At 37.7% G+C, this 13,725-nt stretch overlaps 1 protein-coding gene across 1 annotated transcript; it reads left to right on the top strand.

The window, feature by feature from the left end:
* Positions 1-510: 510 nt before the first annotated feature.
* On the top strand, positions 511-7,710 carry LOC122993788 (cytochrome P450 7A1). Its single transcript, XM_044368233.1, has 8 exons — positions 511-876; positions 2,616-2,856; positions 2,987-3,196; positions 3,409-3,603; positions 3,744-3,943; positions 5,339-5,469; positions 5,661-5,839; positions 5,969-7,710. The coding sequence occupies exons 1-8, from the start codon at positions 794-796 to the stop codon at positions 6,269-6,271; spliced, it is 1,542 nt and encodes a 513-aa protein (XP_044224168.1). The 5' UTR covers positions 511-793; the 3' UTR covers positions 6,272-7,710.
* The last annotated feature ends 6,015 nt before the right edge of the window (positions 7,711-13,725 follow it).

Here is a 13,725-nt window from a genome sequence, read left to right as displayed (position 1 = left end):
CGTGGATTTCAAATGAAATTCACAAGAGGACACCCTTTAATTTGTTTGTTCTGTGACAAAATGACTTGAAATGAAATTATTTGAAGGAGTGTCTGGAATCAAAACAATGCTTTCTATAACACTTAAAGACTATTCTATTTATGTTTATGCAAATTTACACACATGATTTTTTTTTATTTTATTTTTTCATGAGAAATGATCTGAATTTTTCCTTTCCTGCTCAGTTTTCACAATCATAGTTGCAGGTTGATGATAAATAATATCATCAACCGACAAATGTTGACCACAGATCTAAATCATCACCTTCCCTGTTCTTCCAAAAAAACCAAGCAGTTATCTGAAACAACGTCATTGCAGACGGGTTAATTTATGACTCTTTTGTTGCACAACAAGTCATGAAAAAAAAGAAAGACGCTTTTCTCCCTTGCAGCTTGTCTCTCCAGTGCAATGACATCACTCCAACCCTTGGCTGAAGTAGCTATAAAAACCTGCCACGCGCTACATGTCATCACACTGGCTTAAACACTGCTCACAGTCACAGGTTGCTTGCACATTTTGCAGCAACAGATAGTGTCACTTTGCATTTACTATGTCTGGGTTGGAAAACTCTAGGAATCTGAAACAGCATCTTTGAGACATCTTTTATTCTTTAGACTGATTTTTATGAGACAGGTAACTGTTAGTTAATCACAGGCCTGTCAGTGTGATCTGTGTGGAGCCTCAGATCAGTGTTAGCGAGCCTCCTGCTGTGTTGGATCTTCCTCTCATCACCATTATCAACATCATCATCACCATGATAATAAGCATCGCTCTGATTTGGGCAGTGCTGGTTGGATTCTGCTGCCTTCTGTGGCTCGCTGTGGGGACACGACGCAGGTAAGACTATAGAGTTCATCTGTAAACAGAATTGTACTGTGTGCAGCATTTCTTTTTTAAGCAGCTGTGTTTTACCTTCACCGCATGTCTATAACATTAAACAATAATAAAAAACTCCTGATGCACATTAAATTGAGCCCTGACGTAGTTTTTTTCCAGGAAAACAATAACACTATGTATGATGCATGTGGCTAATTATGTAACTACTCCACAATGACAGAAATATGCGTGCAGCGTGTACTGAACAAACAAAAGCTTTTGTAAAGATGACACAATTTGTTTGGTATGCTGTTGATTGACAAACATTGTTACCAGTGTGCTGTCAGTGTTAGCTGCTGTTGTCAAACCTTTTGTCAGGACTTGCTGACCATGTGTATTCAGAATGAAGATTTAACTGACTTCTTTTTTTTTAAATGATGATGATACTTCTTAGTTGGATTAACACAATTAGAAGTTTCTAATATAAATGTATATGCTATGAAGAATTATCTGGTTTACAGGTGTGTTATACTGGTCTGGTATGTAACTATAACAACAACTGTAACTGGTTTGCAATGTTTTGGAAATGTTATGGTTGTTGGGAGGAACATGGAAACTTCAGAGCCCATTGATAAGGACTGAATGAGTTTTAATGAATATGGGTATCATCAACTTTTGTCATTAGAAAAAAAAGATGTATCCTGGTTTTCTTTGTTAGGAATGTGTGTTTTAAAATATTATTCTTATATCTATTTTGTGGTTGTTGGTATATTTTGGCATTTTATGCCTTGAGATGCAACCAAAAATGAGTGTCAAGAGATGGGGAATGACATGCAACAAAGATCCTACAGTGGAATTGAACCCTGGATGTTATGATTACATGGTCAGCAACTTTAAATCCAATGCTACCAGGATGCCCCAATCTTACTTCACAGTCATTTAATAAGCCCCAGTTTGCTCTTTAGAATAACAAGGCATCACTGTCTTGAGAAAACCATGTACTAATAATAATACCATTTATTTGTATAGCACTTTTTAAAACAGTGTTAAAAAGTTCTTCATAAAAACAGACAAACAAAAAAAGAGAGTAAAAATAATTAGTACAAAGTAGTAAATGTTAAGTATCAAAAGTTAAGAAGCAAAGTTAAGAGTGACGTGACATTGCACATAAAAACCAATTAAACACCAACCACCATGTATCCATATGTCAATATTTGGTCATTTCTAGGTTTTCAGATAAAATGTATAAATACAAATAAATCTCACATCTTTGCTAAAACTAATGATTATAATAAAACTAATTTTAAAAAATTTTAAAACTTTAAAATCTATTTACCTGAATTATTTACAAACAAGAATATTTTTGTGGTTTCATGAAAAATGCACATTGTCGAATTACACTGGGAAGTGAAAAAAAGTAAAAGCTTCTGTGAGGTAGCTATTGTTCCTATGAATATGTGTTTTTGGGGCATTTTTGATCTTTAATGGAGAGATAATAGTGGAGAAGCAGACAGGAAACAAGGGGAAAGAGTGAGTTATGACATGCAACAAAGGTCCCAAGCTGGAGTCGAATGGTTTGTTGTTGTTCCAGTTACCAGGGCACACCAAGAGTTATTATTTTTGATTAAATATACAGTAATTGTGAATACCAACCCCTGTCGAAACAACCCACTAAGCCCTAGAAAACATGTTGACCTTCCGTCACAGGCCATTGGTTTTGACTTTGTATTTCCTCCTATCCCCTCCATTAATGTCCACAGGCAGCCTGGTGAGCCTGCAGTTGAAAGTGGCTTCATCCCCTATCTGGGTTGTGCTCTGCAGTTCGGGGCCAACCCTCTCCAGTTCCTCCGCAGCCGGCAGAAGAAGTATGGCCACATTTTCACCTGCAAGATTGCAGGCCAGTACATCCACTTCCTGTGTGACCCCTTCTCTTACCACTCAGTCATCAGACAGGGCAGACACCTGGACTGGAGAAAGTTCCATTTTGCTACATCTGTTAAGGTGAATTTATTTGATTTGTGTTTTATCATTCATGTAATGTGTTTAGTTATATCTCTTGTTTCACACAGCGCTTTAGTGTGTCATCAGTGAATTCTTGGATGTCCTAACCCTTCCTTTATTCCCCCACTAGGCATTTGGCCATGATAGCTTCGATCCTCGCCATGGCCACACCACAGAAAATCTCCACCAGACCTTTCTGAAGACCCTGCAGGGTGAGGCACTGCCCTCCCTGATAGAGACCATGATGGGGCACCTCCAGGACGTCATGCTAAGGTCGGACACGCTCAGCCCCAGCAAGGACCACTGGGAAGTGGAAGGAATCTTTGCTTTCTGCTACAAGGTTAGGAAATAAAAGGGGTAGTTTGTTATCTGGGTCCTGCAGTGGATAGTTGACACTATGTCTGTATTAGATTGTGGGAAGATTTAGTGTATTCAAGTTTGAGCATTGTGTACTCTGTGTGTATCTCTATAGGCTACATCATTTGGATTTTGATTCCAAAGAAACATTTTCAACAGACCTGACTTTCTTCCATCTATTGTGTTGTCCTCCAGGTGATGTTTGAGTCTGGCTACCTGACACTGTTTGGTAAGGAGTTTGGCGAGGATAAATGTCACGCTCGGCAGGCAGCTCAGAAAGCCTTGGTGCTCAATGCTTTGGAGAACTTCAAGGAGTTTGATAAGATCTTCCCAGCGTTGGTGGCTGGCCTTCCCATTCATGTCTTCAAGAGCGCCTACAGTGCCAGAGAGGTTAGTGGGCTTCTCCTACACACACACTTGTATCACGAGATGAAATGACAAAATAAACCCCCTGTGGTGGTAGCTTTGCTTAACACAGGGACATGAAAAAGAGAAACCCATGTATATGAATGTTTTTTGTACCTATCTAGAACCTAGCAAAGACCATGAATGCTGAAAATCTGTCCAAGAGGGAGAATGTGTCTGATCTAATCTCAATGAGGATAATCCTGAATGATTCCTTATCTACCTTCAATGACGTGAGCAAGGCCAGGACCCACGTCGCACTGCTCTGGGCTTCACAGGCTAACACCCTGCCGGCTACCTTCTGGAGTCTTTTTTATATGATCAGGTATGCTTATAGTTTGCTTTTTATTTACTGTGTGGCCTCTCAAGATATGAAGCAGAAGGTAGCCACAATAGATGTCTGAACTATGGTATCTGGTTCATTCTTATGTGATCTGTGACTATGATTTAGCCAGTTAAACAGGCAGGGAATGGGATTGTAAACTCCAACTCTGACTGTGGCTGGGATCTAACAGTCAGTTGACTCAGTTCATCTGCTGCACAAATTGAACATACAGGACTAATTTGATAATTTGCCATGTAATCTGGGGTAAATCAAGAACTTGTAAAACTAAAGGCAGACAGGTTTACAACTTTTAGCTACTCATAATTGATCACTGCAAAAGAGAAGCTTTTGATGTTTGGAAGACCTTAACAGTTGCCAGGACAGCTGAGAAAATTCAGTAATGAGGGAAACAATAACAAAAGAAAACATTTGCAGTCTCTAACAGTGCTTTACTGTCTGATTGCCAGCACAATGTTAACAAATCACAAATTGAGCCAAGCTCGTGTCAGTTGTCAGGTGTCATGAATTAAAACCTTGAGAACACAGCTCTTGGCCTTTGGCTAGGGTAGCTAATGTTACTGGCTGAAGATTAGTCATATAAATTATACTTATACAAATTATAGTTTTGTAGACATTCCTACAGACTAGCCGCTGTAGCTAAACATGATGTGCACACCAACAATCAGCTTAGTTTGGCCAGCAGTACCATGTAAGGTCAACATGAGTTGCTTTGCCAAATTAGTCGGCTATTTAGCCAGCTAGATACCTAGCTAACATTGCTTTTCTATCAAACCACTCGGAATAACTCAACTCAGAGCAATGTACAGCAAGTTACTCTACAGTAGAGACTAGTGCTAATGGGACAACAGTTTCAGACAGTTGATTGTGGATCTCTTACGCCTTTCTCCCCATGCAGCTGACGTAGATAGAAGATTGTTGGGATAGAAAGTAGTCTTGTGTGCAATGTGGAGCAGATCAGCAGAGTTGTATTATGGTTTTGTAACAAGTCTGAACATGAAGGCATCTCAGCTGCATCTTCTTTGTGTGAGTGTAGCGCATATGGGAAGGTAGAGTGGAACTATGCTAGGCTGGTGTGCCATGATTTTATATCATTTTATTCAGGTGTTACAACCAATTTTAAATGTATAAACATCAACAGTGCAGTCAGAAAGTTGACATTCGTATGATTTTCATTCTACATCTGCACCAAGTGTCACAGTTACAATCGATCAAGTAAACTCCACCACAGGAAACTGGACAAACAGAGATAATGCAATGAAATTGCCCATTACAAGATATGTTATCATATATCAGTAAATAATGTCAATATAGCACATCCCTAACAGTGACAGTAACATGACTAAGAAACTGAGAGACTCCTGTATCTGTTTTCAGGAGTCCAGATGCTATGAAAGCAGCTCGTGAGGAGGTGCAGAAAGTTCTGGAGGACTCAGGCCTGACAGTTGACCCCAGTGACCCCAGACTCAACCTGACCAGAGATCAGCTGGACAACATGCCTGTTTTGGGTAAGATTAGTGGAAAATAGAAGTTACTCCTACAATAAGTAAATGCTAAATTTAGCTCAGACATACAACAAGCCACAGTCGTTTATGCACTGAATTTTTCACTTGATGTGCAGGTATAAATGTTTGATTTTAAATGTAAACAATAATTATTTTTAACCTGATTTCTTAATTTTTGTCCTCTCTCATTACAGACAGTATCATAAAGGAAGCAATGAGGCTTTCCAGCGCTTCCATGAACGTGCGTATTGCCAAGGAGGACTTTTTGCTTCACCTTGATAACCAGGAAGCTTACCGTATAAGGAAGGATGATGTCATTGCCCTGTATCCACCCATGCTGCACTACGATCCAGAGATCTATGAGGACCCCTATGTAAGAAGCATGATAAGTTAAAGAATAATACAGTAATAGCATTAACAAAAAAAAGTCAAAGAATACCAATTAAGGTAGAGCAATCATTAATAATCCCCCCTCCCACCCCTCCCCTCCTCTTCACCACAGGAGTATAAATTTGACCGGTTCCTGGATGACAAGGGTCAGGAGAAAACCACCTTCCACCGCAGTGGCCGCCGTCTGCGCTACTTCTACATGCCGTTTGGCTCTGGGGTCACTAAATGCCCCGGCAGATTTTTCGCCATCTATGAGATCAAGCAGTTCCTCACTCTGGTGCTGGCGTACTTTGACATGGAACTACTGGAACCTGCCATCAAAGTTCCACCTCTTGACCAGTCCCGTGCTGGCCTGGGAATCCTCCAGCCAACATATGATGTAGATTTCAGGTACAAACTGAAATCAGACTTCTAGGCTCTGTGTTTGTCCTGCAGAGTGACTGTTGTACATATTGTACATAGTGTATATTTAACAATGTTCATGTTGAAGCCTTGCTATGTAAATAGACTGAACTGTATATTTTTCGTTGCTTATTATGCTTTAATTTGCTGCTTGAGAATATGTATTCTGCACATGTGGTTGACATTTGTCTTCAATGTATTTCTAATAGTGTTGTGCCGAACACTTCTGTCTCTGTTGGACCAGTCATATGGCATTTCAGAGTAAAAGTGCAGAGTAGCATCTTCAATTCCTGTGGAAAGACAGACCTAGAACCATACAAATTTATGTTATTTAACATGAAATAGTTTATTGCATAATTGGGCCCTTTACAAATAATCTTGTCGTTACATTACTGCCAACTGTTTTTCAGTTGAGTATTTGGACCTGATTGATTTAAATACATTTCACTATATCAGTAAATATGTCTTTTAATTATATTTTTAATAAAAACAGTCCTCACTGTGATTGATTCAGACAGGGCCATAGCCAGTATTTCAGAAATACTGAGATCATTAGTCCAGCCCTATTTTCTGTCTCTGTACTTCCTACACAGCATATTGAAAACTCTGTAAATCCATAAGCTCATCTGTTATGCTCTTTTTGGTACACTGTCATTTCACTTCAGCTCATCAATTTTGTGAAGTATAAATGCTGAGGTTAACATGACTAAGCTCTTTTTTTAATCAATGGATGTATTTCTGTAATCACTATCATTTGAATTCATCATGTAATAGTAGACCTTGGAGTTTGCTCTCTCGGGGTGCCTCCCTCTCATACAATGTTGGCAGTTAACATTTCACTGGAGACGTGTCTGATTGTTGGCCAGTGCCGACCCTTATATCAGCGTACATCTGCCTCCTCAGTATCGTTATTACTAGATAAGCTGCTTCACAATAAGATACATTGTGGCTGGTTTAATGGTGTGGAAGTGCATTTGCATACTGCAGGATAGTGCGCACAGAACTACAACTTTATAAGAAGATACCATTCTTAATACAGATCTATTAAAAAAATGAAGGAATGCTCTTTTGCACAAGTCCATGTGATATTTCTGCTGCAGCAGGATAGCTGGCTTTACTCTAATGAAGTTATTGAAAAGACTGTTAACACTCTTGACTCTCATACTGTGAATTACATAATAATCACACACAGCGGATGGATATGGACCTTCACTTTAAGAACTTGTGGAAGGTCATCCAGTTATTGATATTACTGTTTTCACATGAAAACCCAACTCCACATCAATATTTACATGTCTTCACCTTCCACGTGACTAGTTTTACTTGCTCTGTGAGTGGAAGGGATGTGGTTCCCTCCCCTGTGGTTCTTCACCAAACAGAAGTGCAACCCACGTGCGGGTGTTGACGTGTATGTGCTGTGCAAACAGATAATAAATCAATACGTTTGTACAACTGTCTGTGTGCTGTGTTCTGATGTTTCTACTTGTTGAAATCAGTGCCAATACAGAAGAAAAGCTTTCTCTTCTAAGAATTTCGACATACACACACACACACACAAACACACACACACACACACACACACACACATACACACACATGCATTGTATTTTACATTTTGCACTCAAATCTTTGCTCCCCATTGGCTCCTCCAGTTCAGGAAACACAACTTATTACAATATATGATATTAATAATACATATTTTTATCTATAAGATACAATTTGAAGAGAGAAATCTTTCAGATCATTTCAGCTCTTATTTTGAAACACTAAAAAGGGCTATCTTCAGTATGTACGTATGTAACTTTGGTCACATGACAGGTGGGCAGATATGAGATGTGACCAAAATCTCCAGACAAAATCTAGTAAGTGGACCTTGAATCGAAATTTATCTATCTATTTATTTATTTATTTATTGTCAAATTAAAAGTCTTATTTAGGACAATGTACTTTTAACTACTAGCTAATTAAAAACTAAACTAAACAGAGAAGTGTTAATGTTTACGTGGGTACATCTTTAACATTGTACAACATTGCACAGACATTTCATGGCCGACACCGGTGTGCACACAAACATGCAACACAAATCTTGTGTATAAAACAGACAGTACTGTGCAAAGTTTTAGGCGCTTGAGATGTGTAGATTCTTATCCATAATGCAACACAATCAAGGAGGCATCTGATTGATGGGACAAATTTATTCTGCAGCATGACAACAAGCCCAAACAGAACAGAACTATCTTCATCAACAAGAAGTACAAGGAGTCCTGCAACAGATGGTATCGCCAGCACAGAGTCCTGATCGCAACATCATGGAGTCAGTCTGGAATTACATGAAGAGACAGAAGCAGCTGAGACGCCGAAATCCACAGAAGAACTTCTCCAAGACGCAGGAACAACCAACCTGCCAAGTACCTGAAAAACTATGTGCGGGTGTACCGAGGAGAAGTGCTGCTGTTTTAAAGACAAAGCTGCTCACAGCAGATACTGATTTACTTTAAGTTTCTTCTGTTTACTGCACTTTGTATGAAGATAATTGATAAATAAAAACTATTCATAACATCATTTTTGAAAGCATCCTAACTTTACCTTTAGAGCCTAAAACATTTACACAGTACCGTGTATGACTTTTCTTTTTTTCTGAAGAGAAATATAGCTAAACACTGTGGGGCACTGATGTTCATCAAGCAAACACTTCAGTCAACACTCAAAAGAAAAAAAATATACAAAGTCTATCCTTTGGGAGAACCTTATCTTGACTAAAGTTTAACATATTATTGCTTTTGCATATGCTTTTACTTATTTCTCCAGTATTGTTAATGGTCAATAAAAGTCCACTTGGCTTACAGGAGAGAGGGGGGTATGATGTTTTTTTCTGCTTTCGAAGTAGGGCACAAATAAATAACTTAACACAGGTTGAAAATCCTGTTTGTGGTGTAACCTCCATTACTGCCTGCTGCAGGCTATATTCACACCCTGTGCAGTGTCGTGTTCACAATGCTTTACGCAATGCTGCAGTACACACAGATGGGTGTGGTCACAGGTACAACAGACGGCCCCTGATGACCTTTTTACTCATAGTGCTGAAATTCTTTTCCTCATTATCATGTACTCTGGATTTTTTTTAACAGCATCCAGGTGACAACAAATATATTTATGAGACCTCTCTGTGATGGAGAAGATGGGGGAAAAACAGTATAGTGTTATGATCCAGAGGAAATACATATACAGTAAATACACAAATATTCTTTGTATGGTTGCTTCATTTTGAGCTGTCAAACCTGGTAACCGTGACTTTTTGTATTTTGTCAAACTCATTTTCTCTAAAAAAAAAAAAAAAAAGCTCAGGTGCAGCCTGTACCTGTGTTTTATGTGTTGATCAATCACACACTTTGAAGTCAGTCATGACACGTACCCTGAATTCCTTCAGGAAACATCTCAAGACTTATCTTGTCATCTCATATTTAAATTGTTTTTTGTTGACTTGCCTATTTTATTGAATCTTACCGTTATTGTATTTTAAATTGTTTGCAACTTGTAATCTGTAATATTTTAAACAGATGGAATGCAATATTATGTTGTGTTTAACTTGCATCCTATATATGAAGGGTGCATGTAAGTAAAGTGCATTATTAATATTATTATTATTATTCATGCTCACAGACTGATAACCTCTAATATACCTATTAATTTACCAATTTGTAATAAACTGTAAGTAATACACTGCAAAGGGAAAAATATTTAGGATTAAAGGTTACGTTCACAATTTTTCAAATGTGTCTTAAAACAGTCAAGTGTCCATATGAACAATGAAAGAGGTTTTTCCTCGCTGTAATCATTTCTCCTGTTCATACTGGCTATTAAAAGATCCCCTTCCAATGTGCTTTCAGTGTAACCAATGGGGGACAAAATCCACCATGTGTGTCCACACAGTCATCTTGTGCAAAAGTTTATCTGAAGTTTAATGAGGCTTCAACAGTCTGTCTTACCAAGTAGATATATGCCACATGACACACAGGAGGAATGATTATGGTAAGAAAAACCTGTTTCAATGTTCATTTGGGCTCATGACTGTTGTGTTAAGACAGACTTGAAAAGCTGTAAACCTGTCCTTTAAGAATTGGAATCACAAAAATTGTAAAAAAAATACAACAAGACATAGGTTATCCCTTCCTACATGCTGCACATAACAGTCTATGTATAATTTAGACACTGTGTAAGTTTTATTTGATTATTAATGTAGACTTTATATGTGATAACAGGTCAGGGATGGATGTATTTGACCTCCAGCATTTGTACAATTGCTAAAATGCAATGGTGTCCATTATGTACAGCATATAAAATTTTATAGTATTTTCATCATTTTTCTGACGCCATTAATGAATTAATTATATGCTTTCATTTCACACTACCTAAAAAACATCTTTACAAAATTAGAATAGAAAAGTTCTTAACTAAACAATATCCGCTCACATTTTGCTGAATGTTTATCAATCTGTTGCGTCACTTTAGCTATCCTTGCGGACAGATTCTCATATGACTTGTTCTCTAATGGGCTCCAAACAATGCTGATATTTAGGGTCAAATACTGAAGCTGTGTGTTGGGAATTTTTAAAAAATGCATTATTTATTGTAATCAGATAGAAAATGGTGACGTGGGTTTGGATTAAATATGAGGAAGGGCATTTTTGAAAATGTTTCTGTGTTTGTGTGTAACGTCAACTCAAGGTCCACTTGCAAGCTTTTTCTCCATTTTAAACAGCATCTTCATAACCAAACAGTCATAACCAAACACAAATACTCCACTCATGCAGTTGAATCTCATGCTATGAAAAAGTTAGTTAGTAGAGATTACTTTGTGTCACATTCTGATCCCTAAAGCAAGAATAAACTTCTATGCTCATGAAAATACACGCATTCCAAAGCCTTTTATTCATATGTAGCTAGAAAGCTAATTTGCAAAATCAAAGTATCATCTGACTTTTGACCAGCGTGGAAACCTGGCAACCACTAAGCCACAACCACAATGTCTCTTATTTTTTTTAAATCGTACACATTAAATACACAAGACACAGCATGTGCTGTAAATACAACTGCTTTAAAGTTAGATGGTGTCTTTTTTTATCAGCTAAGTGAGCAATTTCACCTTGCTAAGCTAGGCTAAACACAGATATAGCAATCTTTCCATCTGCACTGTAAAAAAGAAAATTGAGAAAACTCAAAATTTATAACTTCAATAAAATGTTGAACTAGGTTTATTATTATTATTATTATTATTATTATTTTTAAGTCTATGATTTGAGTTTATCCAACTTAGAATCTTAAAAAGTGATTAAAATGTGAAGGTGAATATAGATCAGCAGGAGTGGTGATTAATAAATAAATACAGCCAGTCACATCACTTCTAGTATAGCTCTGAAACAGCTGAGCCAATCACAGTTAATCTTTGACAGCTCAACCGACGGAAAGCTTTTCTTCAGGAAATGTCGGGATAGTTCAGAGCGTCACAACATGAACACACATCACCACAAATCTGCACCCAAAGACAGATGGAGTAGTCATCAATTAGTCACTATAATAATGATAGAAATAAAAAATAAAGTGATTTGGTGAAGCTGTTTAAATGATTATATCAGTCTGACACTATTTCAGCAATAATTCTAATTCAATACAAATTCTTCAGTCAATTTCATTTAGTGTGTAAAGCCTTGACCCTAATGGTAACTTTTGCCATAATACTAACACTATCATCCATATCAGATTAGATGTTCCTTAATTTAGTGCCTTACATAGTGAGGGTGATGGAACTGTCTAAAAGTGGATATCTATCTTCATCGGTGGTTTGCATTGTTTTACTGTTGATCAGAGATAAGACCATCTGACTCCTCTGAGATACATGTATAAAAATAGGCAACTTTGTTCATAGCAAAAGAAAATGTTAATCTTAATACAATGCATGCTGGGAAGTACATAAGAATAAGCTTACGGTGGGCCCCATGCTTGGATTTTTCTTATTTTTCCCTTATATTTGTTCTTGTTCAAAGTAATAAGAGGAAAATAAATTTAAAAAAATCCTACGTGGGATTCAACAAACTCTCTCAACTGCCTGAACTTGTCATAAACCGCTGGTGTCAGCCTGATGAATGCCGCTTATTCGTGAGGATGTGCATGTTCGTGAGATGTGATCCTTAGCATAACCCACGCCCCTAAAATTGCCATATAAGGTTCCATGTTCCGCTCTATTTGTGGGTGAGTTTCATTCACATAAATTACCAAAGAGTAAAAACACTGTGCAGGATTGTGTTTTAGTCTGGACAGGTGGAAACTGAGACTTTTGAAAACAATGACGCAGACAGGCCTGGTTCTACTAGGGTACAATAGCATGCATTGTACCCTCAGTTTAATATATTTTATTTCTATAAGTCCTGCTTTCAGAAATCAGAAGACCACAGAACAAATTTAGGAGTGACAGTAGGAGACCTGAAACAATTAGAAAATTTGAATCCAGCTAAAACATGTCATCAGAGCAGCTCTGCGCTATGACAGAAATAAAGAGGGAATGATTTGACATGAAGTTAGATGCTAAAAATGTCTTTCTAAAGCAAAGCACTCTGGGATGAGAAGTGGTCATGTGACAGTCACAGAGATATTAGAGGAGAATATTCTAGCCTACAGTAGGTGATGTTACAGTGGATAGAGACCTGCAGAGAGACACAGAGGCAGCTGTCAGAGTGAGACAAGTTTCCAACAACTACTGAAATGTAGAAGTTGCTGCACAAAAACATGCCAATAAAAATCATAAACTCTACGAACCTCTTAAATAAATTGGCAGCCATGATGATGATAATATGGTGCACGGAGTGCAAATTTTACATTAAGTTTGTTATACTTACATATTAATTATTTTGTTAATTTCGGTATCATATTTAAACTCAAAATTATTTCAGATTAGTTAAGATTAAGATGAATTAAGATTAAGATTCAGATAATTCAGCTCTACAATTACTAAACCTGTCCACTGTGGAGCAGCTGTGGACAGGTTTAGTAAAGGTGGCGCTCCAGTTACACCGCAATTTAACATTTTAAAACAAGATTTTACCAGCTGATAACTGCAGGAACAGACACTGGGATTTCTGGGGTTTCTGTTGTTTGTTGTTGCTCCTCAAGCTAAAACTGTCTCAATCAGCATACGTTCGAAAATGAGGACGAGCAGTTACCAAGTCTCACGTCTGAGTCAAGTCTTGAGTCTCCAGCGTTCAAGTCTGAATCACCCAAGAAGAGTCCGAGCCCTAGTCCGAGTCATCAAGGCTGAGTTTGAGTCGCTGGGCTCCAGTGCTCCACTCTAGCACGGTCAAAGAGCTGTCATACAAATAAAAAACGTCTACATTAAACAAAAAAAATGACAAAGCTGTCACCATTTCATATAATATATATATACAATATTAATGATGCACTCATTGCAATTTTCTT

Source organism: Thunnus albacares, chromosome 12 (assembly GCF_914725855.1).
Source record: "Thunnus albacares chromosome 12, fThuAlb1.1, whole genome shotgun sequence".
NCBI lineage: Eukaryota > Metazoa > Chordata > Actinopteri > Scombriformes > Scombridae > Thunnus > Thunnus albacares.
This window is presented reverse-complemented; position numbering and strand designations above follow the sequence as displayed.